Source organism: Trachypithecus francoisi, unplaced genomic scaffold (assembly GCF_009764315.1).
Source record: "Trachypithecus francoisi isolate TF-2019V2 unplaced genomic scaffold, Tfra_2.0 Lachesis_group16, whole genome shotgun sequence".
In the NCBI taxonomy this organism is placed as follows: Eukaryota; Metazoa; Chordata; class Mammalia; order Primates; family Cercopithecidae; genus Trachypithecus; species Trachypithecus francoisi.
In genome coordinates, this window is record NW_022681461.1 from 57,245,578 (window position 1) to 57,260,708 (window position 15,131).

Consider the following 15,131-nt stretch of genomic DNA (forward strand, 5'->3'; position numbering starts at 1 on the left):
CTATAAACTCAGTAGCTGTCAAAACAGTTAAATATGGGCAAGGAGGTCAGTTCAGACTCGGGGGAGTACTTTGGGGTTTTTTTTTGTTTTTTTGAGACAGAATTTTGCTCTCTGTTGCCCTGGCTGGAGTGCAGCACTGGAACCTCTGCCTCTGGGTTCAAGCGATTCTCCCGTCTCAGCCTCCTGAGTAGCTGGGATTACAGGCACCCACCACCACACCCAGCTCATTTTTGTATTTTTAGTAGAGACAAGATTTCACCATGTTGACCAGGCTGGTCTCAAACTCCTGACCTCAGGTGATCTGCTTGTCTTGGCCTCCCAAAGTGCTGGGATTACAGGCGTGAGCCACTGCAACCAGCCCACACTTTCATTTTTAACCTTATTCTAGAATGGGAAGCCAAGTAAATGGATGGACTTGAATCAAGCAGATCTGAAATAAAATTTGTCCATCCATCCATCCATCCATCCATCCATCCATCCACTCATCCAACAAACACTTAAGTCCTCTATATGTTGAGATTAGGGAGAATATTCCATGTAAACCAATTCCTAAATTCCTGTTCATATACAGAACATTTGGAGTTTACCATTTAGAGAGTAAATAAAATATTCACAAATTATGGTAATCATTATGAATAAACCAGGAGGCCAAATTAGAGGACAATGGGATGAGAGTGTATAGGTATTACAGATAAGGCAGGTAGAGAAGTCTTCTATGACAAAGTGGCACTTAAGCTGAGACCCAAAGGACAAGCAGAAGGTGGCTATGCCAAGAGTGGAGAAAAGCATTCCAGGCAGAAGGAACAGCAACGGCTTTGAGGTAGGAAACAGCATCTTGTATCCAAGGACTGAAAGACCAGTGAGCATTTGAATCCCAGCTCTGCCTTCAATAGCTGTGGAAAATCAAACTAGCTGCTCAATCTTTTGAGCCTTCATCTCTTCATATTTAAAATTGAGATAATGGTGCATACCTCACAGAGTTGCTGAATTTAATGGGTATTCAATAAGATTACATGTAGCTTATTTGAATCACTTCTACACAAAGGTCTCTGAGACTCTAGTTGGGCCCTCATCACTCAGTTGCTCTTTCTAGTCTCCTGATTGTTTTATGCAGACTTGAGAGCCAACCATCACTGGAGCTAGAGAACATTTTCCATCCCTGATATTTCCACATTTGAAGAGGAGAGAATAGGCACAGACTCTATCTGCTCATGTTAGAACCTTTAGAAATCAAAAAAGTGGGCTGGGCGAGGTGGCTCAAGCCTGTAATCCCAGCACTTTGGGAGGCCGAGACGGGCGGATCATGAGGTCAGGAGATCGAGACCATCCTGGCTAACACCGTGAAACCCCGTCTCTACTAAAAAATACAAAAAACTAGCCGGGAGAGGTGGCGGGCGCCTGTAGTCCCAGCTACTCGGGAGGCTGAGGCAGGAGAATGGCGTAAACCCGGGAGGCGGAGCTTGCAGTGAGCTGAGATCCGGCCATTGCACTCCAGCCTGGGCAGTAGAGCGAGACTCCGTCTCAAAAAAAAAAAAAAAAAAAGAAATCAAAAAAGTGATGGGAGTGGGGGGGGGGAGGGGAGAGAGAGAGAAAGAGAAATGTGAGAAAATAACATGAGAGGATTTTCTTTTTAAAAGTGTACTTCCTCATTTACAGAACAAATTCATAAAATAAAATTTAAAGTTTGGGCGAGGTTTTATTTTTACATTTGGGGAGAGGGTAAGGTTTGGGACTAAGTGTTCAGGAAATAGTATAAAGAGAAATGAAATAATAATCACCGAGTATGCAATATATAACAGACAGAGTGGTTGGCAAGTTATGTATTTTATCTTATTTAATCTTTACAAGAGTCCTGATGGAGTAAATGAGGCCCATCCTGATGGAGTAAATGAGGGAAATGCAGACTTCACTTAGTCACTGTCTATCATTTATCTTGAGGTATTTAATGTGGAATTGAGCAATTCTTTCAAAATGAGAATCTATAAGGCATAAGTTTATGTAGTTGATATATTTCTTCAGAATACTTTATTATTGTGACAGTATCACATTAGCATCAATTAATAACTAATAATTAAATATAATGAATAATGATTATAATATCATTATTATTAATTCATCTTAATACAACATACATTTCCTGAATACCCAACTATGTCTAGTGCATGGCTTGCTTGTTGGGGGAATAATGGGTAGTCCATTGCAACTAGGGTATGCAGTGGGGCAGGGGACATTAGCAGGATTTAACTGATGAAGGGTCTTGATGCCTTGGTAAAGAGTTTTGGATTTTGTCCAGTGGAAGATAGGCACACACACATGATCAGAATAGCATTGTAGAAAGAATACTCACACAACTTTTTTAAGACAAGGCTTTGTGAGCACCAGTTTACCCTATGGGGTTGTGTTAATAGCCTTAGTCATACATTATTCTCTCTCTTTTAGGAACTGTGGAAGGTGCCATGGACTTGATCTTGATCAATTCCCTACCTCTTGTTTCTGATGCCGAAACATCTCTTACCTGCATTGCCTCTGGGTGGCACCCCCATGAGCCCATCATCATAGGAAGGGACTTTGAAGCCTTAATGAACCAGCACCAGGATCCACTGGAAGTTACTCAAGATGTGACCAGAGAATGGGCTAAAAAAGTTGTTTGGAAGAGAGAAAAGGCTAGTAAGATCAATGGTGCTTACTTCTGTGAAGGGCGAGTTCGAGGAGAGGCAATAAGGATACGAACCATGAAGATGCGTCAACAAGGTAACATGCCCCTAAGTTTTGGGCAGATGAGGCCCACTGAGGCACACACATACCTTTTGTTTGGTAGCTGCTCCCTCAGGGGCAGGGCATGTGCTACCTGAGTGTAGAGCTTGACGATCCTGCCTGCCTCTTTCCATGCATCGCTGTATCCGGTACATGGAATGTTAGAGAAAAAGGAAACTACGCAGTCCAACCCCTTAACTATATATTGTGCCTACATTGTGAGATCAAATGAAATATTTCATATGTTCTACTAAGGGCATCATGGTACTTATGGATATATGACTCTGTTACATGTATCTAATATGAAAATCATAGCAATGAAAACAAGTGTTCATTGCCAAACTACTGACTATTTTGAGCTTTCTTACTTGATTTTTCATGTGATACATTGCTTTGCTTGTCCCTAAATACCCTTAATGGAAGTTAATATTTTCAGGAGAAGATTAAATATAAATAAGAATTTTAGAAGGGAAATATACATCAGTAACTCAATTTAATTGGTTACTTGGTATATCAATTTTCTTTTTTCCTTTTTTTTTTTGAGACAGAGTCTCACTCTGTCACTGGGCTAGAGTGCAGTGGCATGATTTCAGCTCACTGCAACCTTCGCCTCCTGGGTTCAAGTGATTCTCCTGCCTCAGCCTCCCAGGTAGCTGGGACTACAGGTGTGCACCACCATGCCCAGCTAATTTTTTGTATTTTTAGTAGAGATGGGTTTCACCATGTTGGTCAGGATGATCTTGATCTATTGACCTCGTGATCTGCCCGCCGTGGCCTCCCAAAGTGCTGGGATTACAGGCGTGAGCCACTGTGCCCGGCCAGTGTACCAATTTTCTATTGCCACAATAATGTGGTGTAACATAACCACAAACCACAGTGGCATACAATAATGAGCATTATAGTTTGTGAGTCTAAGTCAGCTACACAACTAATTAACACAGTTAATTAGATGGATGTATTGCCCTTGGCTGGGATTCCTTACATATATAGTGTTGCCTGGCTATAGGCTTAGTAGGCTGGCCTTGGCTGGAGCAACTTTGCTCAGTTCCTTAAACTATAGCAGGCTAAGGTCATATAAGGTCATAGTGTACGATTCTCAGCCTAGGTTGCAAGGAGTCTCATCTCATGTACGTGAGATGTAGACATGAGACTCCTTGCAACCTAGGCTCACAATTGTACACTATCACTTCTGCTTCATTGTATCGACCTAAGCCAGTTAAGTAGCTGAGCCTAGTGTCAGAGTGAGAGGGCACCACAAGTGGAAATCACAACGAGTCAGGGATGCGGGGAGGAATGAAGAATTAGGGTCCTCTTTGCAGGCTGCCATTCTTGGAAAAGGACCATGATTTAATTTTAGCAGTCGAGTACCCAGGTCTAGCTCAGAAAACACCAGAATTTTGCAGGAGGATTTTGAAAGCCTCCTCTAAGGGAGGATTATTAAGGCTTTCTTCTACCCCACAAGGCAATGATGTGATGAAGTCTTTTTCTCAAAATAAAACTGGGCCTTAAGCTAAATCTTTAGACCAGTCCACCTATGTGATGGCAGTTGAAGGAGATGGTGTTGCAAACATTATTTAATAATTGTATTCTAAGGTTCCAGGCCTGGACAGGCAGGTAGACTTCTGGTGCTCTTGATGCTGTCTGCTGGGAGGAAGGTACAGAATTCCAGCTGAGGTGACCTCCCTTTGTTCTGCCTGGAATGATCTAGCCTCTCCCCTATCAGCCACTTTGTCTGGGCTGCTGATTCCTAAAATGAAGGAGTCTTTTCCAAATTAATATCATCACAACCACAGGAGCTGTGGACCGAGGACTTGTCATTATGTGAAATAATCACATTGTGAGCTGTTTAGGGTTGGTTGGTTTGTTTGTTTTAAGACAGGGTCTTGCTGTTGCCCAGGCTGGAGTGCAGTGGCACAGTCATACTTTACTGCAGCCTTGACCTCCTGGGCTCATGCTATCCTCCCACCTCAGCTTCCTAAGTAGCCGGGACTACAGCCATGCACCGCCATGCCTGGCTAATTAAAAAATAGTTTTGTAGCTACAGGGTCCTCTTTGCTGCCCAGGCTGGTCTTGAACTACCAGCTTCAAGCTATCCTCCCACCTTGGCCTCTCAAAGTGCTGGGATTACAGGTGTGAGCCACTGCACCAGGCCTTACTTTTAGAAAGCTGATCCAGTTCAGTAACACACCTCTGCACATTGCTGTTTGACTGTTTCTTTTATAATCTAACCATCTGTAGTCTGTATATTTTTTTGGATCAATGCTTTTTAAAGTTGAACATGCTTACAGATCACCTGTGGGTCTTGTAAACATGCAGACTCGGATTTAATAGGTTGTTTGGGAGAGTCCTGGGATTCTGCATTTCTACATGTCCCAGGTGATGAGAATCTGCTCAACCATGGACCACACTTTGAGCAGCAGGGGTTTAGAGTTAGCCTCTAATTAGAGTCCACCTGAAAATATTTCTTTGAATTTGCTAATGGTAGTAATGAAAAGATTTGAAGGCAGGAAACTCATTTTAAGGTCAAAAGTAAGAAAATTGCTATTCATTACAAATGAAGGAAAGGGTTTTCTTAGCAAAACTAGAATGTTCACCTTTAAATGACAGCAGGGCAAGTGGGAAAAGTGCGCAACAGAAATTCCCAGGAATGCAGCTCTCCGTTGAGGGAAGAGAGGTTGAACAAAGGGATGTGAGGTGTGCCAAAGCTATCATGGCTGAAAGTCAGCTCTATTATTTTTCACATGTGTCATTTTGGATTTGACTTGTATAAAGACTAATGTTCTTCTGCTGATGTTTCCACATTCTAAAGGAAGATGATCTGAGATTATGCCCCAGTCATTTCGTGGGAACAAAATGTGAAGTGCCACTGTGTCCTCGCTGCCCTGTCCAGAGGTCATCCTTGACAATGTATAAATAAGAACATGGAAAGCAAACTGGACCAGAACATTGCGAGTTAAAAACCCACTGTAATGATCCCCCCAAACTGAGAGTCTAGGTAACCACAGGTAAAGGATGGCTTCATTTCAGTTAAATGAGGCAAAGGCAGACCTGGATAGTGAGAAACACTAATGAGAAGATGGCTTTTAGAGTTATACTCACCTGAGTTTTCATTCTTTCTCCATCACTCACCAGCCGTGTGGCCTTTGGCACATTATTTAACTTCTATAGGTCTCAATTATTCATCATCTGTGAAATGGGTATAATAATACCTACAAAATTGTTTTGTTTTAAATTAGTTGGTATAGACAAGAAGCATTGATTTGCACAGTGAATGTGTCCTTAAAAGCTTAGGTTACGCAATACATTGCTGCAGAATAAGGTACATAGTAGTAAGAATAATAGCATCTTGTAAATGGTGGGAATAGCATTTGATGCCAAGTGATCTGACCTCAGAGACAGTATTTATTACCACTACACTACCCTTTCGATAACATTCTCACTTAATGTTAACAACTCTCCCTGATTCTGAGCTCTTGTTTTATAAAGTACAATGATTCCACCTGAAGCCCTAAAAAGCAACGCAGGGCACAGAGTAGAGGTATGAGAGTGGAAGTCAGACAGATATGGGTTCAAGTCTACCTCTGCGACTGAGTGGTGTGGCTCAGGACAAGTTACTTAATTGAAGTCATAATTTTTCCTCATGTGGAAAAAAATAGGGATAGAGATTTTATCACACATATTTGAAAATTAAATAAGGCACTTAACTATTACCAATTACATTATCTGCTTCACAGTAAATGTTTAACAACTGTGATTATTATAATTTCTTTGAGTAATAAATTGGTGAGACAATTTTCCTACTCAATTGTAGAAATTTTTACTATGCAGTAACATATTATGGAGTTTTACACAAAATGGAAAAATAGGTAGTATGTTCCCTCCTGTATTTTAACAATAACAGCATCTCAAGCTGGTGAACAGGTTCTGTTTTTCTTGCTGACCATCCAGTGGGGGAAATCTGGTTTGAGGAAAGTGAAATCCTTTATGGTGAATCAGGAAAAACCTCCAAAACTATGTTTTCATGTCACTGTTAATTCGTTATTAAAACATCATGGAAACTCAGAAATGCCTGCCTAGGGACGCAGCAGGATAAAATAAACATCAATATATTCCTGCTTGCTGCTGACTCGTACATCTGTGGAGGAAGTGGAAAATCCATTTGAGATGTGCCAAAACACAGCTTACATTGGCTCATACACCCCAAACAGCCAAACTGGTTTTTATCAATGGCATCATCCAAAATAGTCAACAGCAGTTTGACTCAAACCTCATTGGTGATTTCATTTGGGGGTAGGAAATTATATATAAAGTTTGAAACATTTTCAGATCCAAAGACCTGTTTCAAACTGATCCATTAGAAGAAACAGAGGGTTATTTTATTCCTTTCATTTGAGAAATAGCTTTATATTAAGAATATCAAACTTCCCAAACATGATTTATGAAGTTGATTGAGGAGAGCCATTTGCAGTTAAATAACACAAAGGAATATGTTAAAAGCATCAAGAAAATGGGAAAATCTGAAACAGTTTAGTTCATTTATACTTTCATTCCATAATTCTTCTTCTTTTTTTTTTTTTTTAGACGGAGTCTTGCTCTGTCACCCAAGCTGGAGTGCAGTGGTGCAATATCGGCTCACTGCAACCTCTGCCTCCTGGGTTCAGGCGATTCTCCTGCCTCAGCCTCCCGAGTAGCTGGGACTATAGGCACGCACCACCATGCCCAGCTTGTTTTTGTATTTTTCGTGGAGATGGGGTTTCACCATGTTGTCCAGGGTGGTCTCCATCTCCTGACCTCGTGATCCGCCCACCTTGGCCTCCTAAAGTGCTGGGATTACAGGCGTGAGCCACCGCGCCCGGCCACCACAATTATTCTTGAGCCTCTATTTGTGCCACACATTTTCCTTTGTATGCCTGACATTCCCCTAGCAACTTTATATGTATTACTAACTTAGTCTTTATCAAATATATATCAGATGAGGACTGTTAAGACCCCACTAATAGATGAGGCTTAGCTATTGTAACTTACGTGCATTCACTAGCTATGGGGTGTTGGATCTGGGAAGGTGAAGTCAGGCCTGATTCTAGAAGCTTGGCTCTAACCATCACCCTGTGCTACCTTTCAAACCAGATGTGATCTTGCCCTCCTGGAACACTCAATCTAGTAGGGGTTATATACCATGAGTGGGGCTATAATGGAAAAATGCAGGGGTATTTAGGGAGTAGCTATGAGAGCATCTAACCTGTGTTCCAAGTGTTGTGTGAGGTCTCTGGAGATACCTAAATGGAAACTGATGAATGAGTAGGAACTGACGAGGCTTAGGAGAAAAGGATGAGAAAAGAAGAAAGAAAACCCATGACTAGGACGTTAGTGAAGAGGTCTGGCTAAGGAACTGAATACAGTTCAAAGTGGCTGGAATTGAGAGCTAAGGATGTGGACCTGGAGAAGATAAGTCTGGAGAACTAGGGGTGGAGGTCTTGAGTTTGTGTCTCAACTTCCACATTTATTCACTGTTGACAGGCCTTGGGTAAGGGACTTAGTCTTTCTCAACTGCATCTCCCATATGGATAAACTGTAGCTATACTGTCTTCACAGGACTGTGGTGAAATTGCACAAAATAATCACAGATATAAAACTAAATTTTTCCTGTGGTACTTATACAATAAGTAAACTAAAAGGAGATGACTGAAATTGAGCTCACTTGTTTTTCATCTGTTTTTTCACTTGTATATAACTTTTACTACCACCTACTTTCTTCTCCAGCCCTTATGGAATAAGGAATTATATTTTTAGTTAAGTTCTGCCCATGAATTAGCCCATCCAAATGATCTTAAGCAAGTTATCTTCTAACCTAGGCCTCGGCAATATCATTTATAGAATGAGGTGGTTGGACCTTAAAGCCTTTTGAGTGCTAACATTACATAATCTATGAAAGCATGTGGAGCCAGATTCCTTGGTTCAAATCCTGGCTCTCCCATGTATATGCTATGTGATCTTGGACAGGTTACCTAGATTCTCTGTACCTTAATTTCCTCATCTGTAAAATTAGGATAATTGTAGCACCTGTCTCATAGGGATATTATAAAAAGTAATTTTTTTTTAGTTGGAGTCTCGCTCTGTTGCCCAGGCTGGGGTGCAGTAGCTCATTATAGTCTTGAACTCTCTCTCTTTTTTTTTTTTTTTTTGACAGAGTCTCACTCTGTCGCCCAGGCTGGAGTGCAGTGACGCGATCTCGGCTCACTGCAAGCTCTGCCTCCTGAGTTCACGACATTCTTCTGCCTAAGCCTCCTGAGTAGCTGGGACTTACAGGCACCCGCCACCACGCCTAATGTTTTGTATTTTTAGTAAAGATGGTGTTTCACTGTGTTAATCAGGATGGTCTTGATCTCCTGACCTTGTGACCTGCCCACCTCGGCCTCACAAAGTGCTAGAATTACAGGCTTGAGCCACCATGCCTGGCCTACAGTCTTGATTTCTTAAGCTCAAGTGATCCTCCTGAACAGCTGGGACTACAGGCATATGCCACCATACCTGGCTAATTTTTAAACATTTTTTTGTAGAGAGGAGGTCTCACTGTGTTGCCTAGGCTGGTCTCAAACTCCTGGCCTTAAGATACCCACCTTGGCCTCCCAAAGTTTTGGGATTAGAAGCGTGAGCCTCCGCCCCCAGGCTGACAATTAAATTTGTGTAAAGTGCTTATAACAGTGCTTGGTCCATAGTAGGCACTATTAAAATGTTCTTGTTGTTTTTATGGTCTAGTCAAGTCACATGACATCAATATATGTGTACTGAAATACAAGCCAGGCTCCTGTGTCATCAGAAAGCCCAAAGTAGGACATGAATGTTGGATTTCCTTCGTTAGTACTCAGCAGAGAACAACCAGCCTAGAGACATTCATGCAGAGGTAAACTCTGGACAGCGGTGAAACTCTGGTGTGATAATGCCCCTAAGAAAACAGGAGCTTAAAAAGCACAGTCCTAAATAATAAAGAGCCGCAGAGTAGTGGGGGGAAAGCTACTTGGAGTTGAGCCTACTGGGGAACCTTGGTTCCTTTCAGAACACAATACTGAGTGAGAAGTCCCACGGTCAGCTAAATAATTCTGACACAAAGGAGCAGAAAATATAAACAACCCACATAGACGGGAACAACAGCATGAAATGGTCAGAAAAAAATTCTCATAGGAGTCCAGGAGCATGCCACAGAGAGCAAGAGCTGCATGCATTTGGAGGGCTAAATGAAGCACTTGGCAATGCGAGCAGAAGCCCCGCAAAGCCAGCCCTCGTCACCATCCAGTTCCCTGTCTGCTCCTCCTTTATGGCTGGTTCATTTTAGTGCTCTGGAGAAAAGTGTCCCTCAGGTTTATATCAGAAATGTCAGCACAGCAGTGTTGCTGTTTATATTAGAAGGATACTGACCTCCTCTAAGCACCTCAGGGCTTAGCCTACATCACTTAATATTACTAACAACCTTTGAAGGTAGGTATTATTACTTTTCAATTACACATGAGAAAACTGAGATTTGCAGAGGTGAAGCAACTCTTCCAAAAAGAGTGGGAGAGGGTGGATCCAAGCCCAGGAATGTGTCTGATTCCAGCGCTCACACTGCTGGAATGATCTACCCCGTGGTCTCTCTGGGTTTGCCCCAGTCATCATCTGTACCAAAGGCATTCACATACCTGACCACCAGGGGAGTCTGTGCAAGGCACCCACACTAGGGTCAGCAGGCACAGCCCACAGCCAATGAAAGCAAGCAGACAAGCCTAAAGCCCAGGTCCTTCTGAGCATGGTTTGGAGGCATCTTTTGCTCTCACAGGGTAGCTGTCTTAGCCAGTGATGCACAAAACACTTGATTAGTCTTTCTCAAATCACCATCTGAAAGCTATGGATGAGATGAGAATGAGGGCACAATGACCAGCTGGTTCATCACAAGGTCCTTAGCAGGATCCGTACAATCCCAAGGCTTAGTCCTGGTCTGAATCTTTATAGGAATTCTTACTTTGGGGGGCAGGATGTTTTGCTATTAATTTCTAATTTAGGTGCATTCTGGTCAGAGAATTTGTTATTAACAGAGATGTGCTTTGTGGATAAATAGGTAATGTTCTGGTAAATAATGTGTATTTCAGTAACTGAGCAAGGGGTAAATGAATATTTAACAGATCTCTAATAGCATTATTAAAATCTCCTAAATATTTTCTTAGTAATTTTCAGTCTTTTTGATTAATTTCTGAAAGTTTCCACTGTGCTTATGGATTTGTCAGTTTCTTTAATTCTGACACTTTTTGTTTCATGAACTTTGAAATTCTGTTGTTAGATGCATATATAATTTCAGGATTACAGTATCTTCCTGAACATGACATGTGAATAAAATCTAACAGGGTTTTATCAGTAGATGGTTCTGTTTTATCGTTACATAATGACCATGTTTATCCCTAACAGTTTTTTAGCTTTATGATAATTTTTTCTGTATAAATGTTGCAATACTAGTTTTATTTAGTGTTAGTGTGCTATATATTTTTACATCCCTTTATTTGCAATCTTATGTGCCATTATGTTGAATGCATACTTCATGAAAAGAGCACACAGTTTTATGTGTGTGTGTGTTTTAGAATTAAGATTCTAGAATCTAAGATTTTCTGATCTCAATTTGATATGAGCTCCTGCCTTTTAATATATATTTGGCATAACTTCTGCCAACTTATTCTATCTTTTCCACGCCATGATTTTCTCTGGTCCTTTGGTTCTCATTTTATGTCTTTTGTTTCCTTCTCTTCTCTCTTGCCCTCCTATTGAGGAAAGTTAGATAGACTGTTTCTCTTCTTTTAGTGGTGAGCCTTATATTGTTAACATTGGCTTAACTTAAAGCCTAAAGTTAATACCTCCTTATCTCACAGAGTTTGGCTTTCTGCAGATTATGATATAAGTTAAAGGAATTCAGAAACTCTTGTTGCTGGAAGAAAGTTGCTGGCTCATTTTTGTATTTTTAGTAGAGACGGGGTTTCGCCATGTTGGCCAGGCTGGTCTCGAACTCCTGACCTCAGGTGATCTGTCTATGTTGGCGTCCCAAAGGACTGGGATTACAGGCATGAGCTACTGTGCCCAGCCTGGGCTTATGATTTTATAAGTCAAATATAAAATAATTTTCCCAGTTACATCTCAGTACTGTCCAGTTCCATAACTATGTCAGTTCATACATATATAATTAAAAGGTAGAAGGCAAGATATTAGATTCTATCCTTGTCTTTATTCTTCAGTCTTCCAATATTTACACCATGAGTAGTAAGTCCAGCATTTTGCTCATTTTATTTGAAAAATGCATGGAAATTAGAATTAGAATTAGAATTATTTGGAACAACAACAACAACACAAAAGGACCAGGGGAAAAGCCATTTGGCAAATGTTTTTTCTCTTTCACTTTGGGGAAACTCAGATTTCGTTGGTATTTTTTTCCGCTTTGAGAAAACTTGGTTGGGATTGGAAAAGGATGGCAGATTCATAGTTAATGTAGTTTGTTGTTAGTATCAGGACTTAGTTTGATAATAGGTACAGGTTGAGTATTCCAAATCCAAAAATCTGAAATCTGAAATACCCCAAGATCCAAAAATATTTGAGTGCCAATTTGATGCTTAAAGGAAATGTTCATTGGAGCATTTTGGATTTCAGATTTTCTGATTTGGGATCCCTAGCTGGCATAATGCAAATATTTCAAAATGGAAAAATAAAATCTGAAACACTTCTGGCCCTAAGTATTTCAGATAAGGGATATTCACTCTGAACTGATCAACACAAAGTCCTCACCTCCCCAACCACAACCACTGAATAGAAAATTACAGTCTTATGGAGTGTAAATTAGCCACCACTGTTTTTCACATTACAAAAACCATTTGACACCTAGCAAGTGCCAGCCCTCATTTTCTGAGTCTCAAAGTTCAATTGCTCCTGGAGAAAATGTGTGACCCCATTTTTGGTATTTGTTTTCTCTCTTTTAAAAGCTTCCTTCCTACCAGCTACTTTAACTATGACTGTGGACAAGGGAGATAATGTAAACATATCTTTCAAAAAGGTATTGATTAAAGAAGAAGATGCAGTGATTTACAAAAATGGTGAGTATGTGTTTCATTGCTTTCCCCATTATGATGTGAGATATCAGATAACATACAACATATTGGATCATTTTCCTATTGTGGTCTTGCGGGCAGATGTTTGAATTAAAGCAGCTATGATGCAAGCTTTCAAATTCTGTGTATGATAGAAGCCCTCTTAGGTGACATATTTGGTTACTTAAGAATATTAAAGTGGAATTCATATATATGAATGTACATGGTATATGTGCATACAATAAAACCCCATCATAATGTGAGATCCCAGCTTCAGCCATGTAAAATGTGAGTTTCTTTGGTTCTGACATTGTTGATTGCAAGGTTTAGGAGACTACCACGGTAAACATGGGAAGCCAATTGTTAGCAGTTCTGACAGTCCAACTGCGTAATCCAAATGTGTCTAGAACCTAGCTATGGTTTGATACCACCTGGTGTCAGTTGCCTGATCCAGCTGGGATATTGATGGGATCATTCTGAAGTCTGTGAGTGAATAGGGCTTCCAGACTGGAGTAGCGATTATAGATATCTCCTGGTTAATTGGTTAGTTGACAGGGTTACCTCTCATTTTTCACCTAACTTTGCCTGCCAACTATGTTCACTTCTCCCTGTAGAATGTAAGAACTTAGACTACTCCCACCTTGATGTGTTTGGTCGTAGATCCCACAGACTAACCTATCTGTTTTATCACTATGACTATCTTGACTATTGGGAGAGTACTGAATAGTTCAGCCTTTTCATTCTTCTCCCACATCCAATATGTGAGAGCACATTTTCTTTACCACGTCAGGGAAAGCTGATTAAGTGGAGAAACCAGACAAGGAAACAGGAATGTTTCAGTGTGATCTATTGTTATTCCCTCTTCCCTCTTACTAGGTTCCTTCATCCATTCAGTGCCTCGGCATGAAGTACCTGATATTCTAGAAGTACACCTGCCTCATGCTCAGCCCCAGGATGCTGGAGTGTACTCGGCCAGGTATATAGGAGGAAACCTCTTCACCTCGGCCTTCACCAGGCTGATAGTCCGGAGTAAGTGATGGAGAGGCCACCATTTGTGATGGTGTAGTTGTCAGGTTGTTAGGATTTTTCGTTGCAGGTAATAGAAACGAACTATGGCTTCTTAAGCAAAAACCAGGGATTGGTTGGAGGTGGTATTAGTCTGTTCTTATGCTGCAAAGCAAATGAATAAGAGATAGCAATCATCAGAGGAATGACAGAGGAACCCAGGTATTTAGACCTGAAGACTTAAATATTTAATATTACAAATACTTGACATAGCTGGGGAAAATTCAGGGCAAATCATTTTCTTTTCTCAGGGCAAATCATTTCTAATTTCACATGCTCTTTATTAAGACATACCTGAGACTGGGTAATTTATTAAGGGAAGAGGTTTAATTGACTCACAGTTCAATATGGCTGGGGAGCCATCAGGAAACTTACAATCATGGCAAAAGAGGAAGCAAACACATCCTTCTTCACATGGTGGCAGGAGAGAGAAGAATGAGAGTGAAGGAGAGGGGAAAGCACCATATAAACCATCATATCTCATGAGAACTCACTCACTATCATGGGAACAGCATGAGGGCAACTGCCCCCATTATTAAATTACCTCCTACTGGGTTCCTCCCACAACACATGGGGATTATGGGAACTACAATTCAAGATGAGATTTGGGTAGGGACACAGCCAAACCATACAAGAGGAGGACACTAAGGACTCTTAATAAATTGATGGGAAAGCTGAAAAGTGGCCGGGTATCGTGGCTCATGCCTGTAATCTCAGCACTTTGAGAGGTCCTTTGAGCTCAAGAGTTTGAGACCAGCCTGGGCAACATGGCAAAACCCCATCTCTACAAAAAATACAAAAATTAGCCAGGCATGGTGATGCATGCCTGTAGTTCCAGCTATTTGGCAGGTTGAGGTAGGAGGATAGTTCAAACTCAGGAGGTCGAGGCTGCAGCGGGCCAGGCTGGATGAAAGAGCAAGACCCTGTCTCAAAAAGAAAAAAAAAAACCACTATAAAGCAAGTTCCAGTAAAGATAAGCTTCAAGGAAGAGCTGAGGCTCCGTTGTGGTGGGTGTGGGGAGGTAGGGGAGAGGGCTTTCTCTCAAAGATGCTGCTTTTACCGTGACTCAGCTTCAGCAATGTTTCTTTCACTTCCAAATTTTGAATTTCCAGGATAAATAATGAGATTGGCCTAACATATATTAGATGTCTATCAGCCTAGACCAGTGAGCTATAGACAAGAGTGGATCCATGTACTACAAGTTACAGGCACTAGAAGCTC

The 15,131-nt window shown here is 41.1% G+C and overlaps 1 protein-coding gene across 4 annotated transcripts in view; it reads left to right on the forward strand.

The window, feature by feature from the left end:
- The window catches only part of TEK (TEK receptor tyrosine kinase), a 124,302-nt gene that overhangs the window by 48,611 nt on the left and 60,560 nt on the right, over positions 1–15,131 (forward strand). For all 4 annotated transcript variants that reach the window (XM_033237520.1, XM_033237518.1, XM_033237519.1 and 1 more), the window contains exons 2-4: positions 2,440–2,751; positions 12,741–12,851; positions 13,722–13,874. In XM_033237520.1, coding sequence (XP_033093411.1) covers positions 2,440–2,751; positions 12,741–12,851; positions 13,722–13,874 — 576 coding nt within the window. The remainder of the gene's footprint in view (positions 1–2,439; positions 2,752–12,740; positions 12,852–13,721; positions 13,875–15,131) is intronic.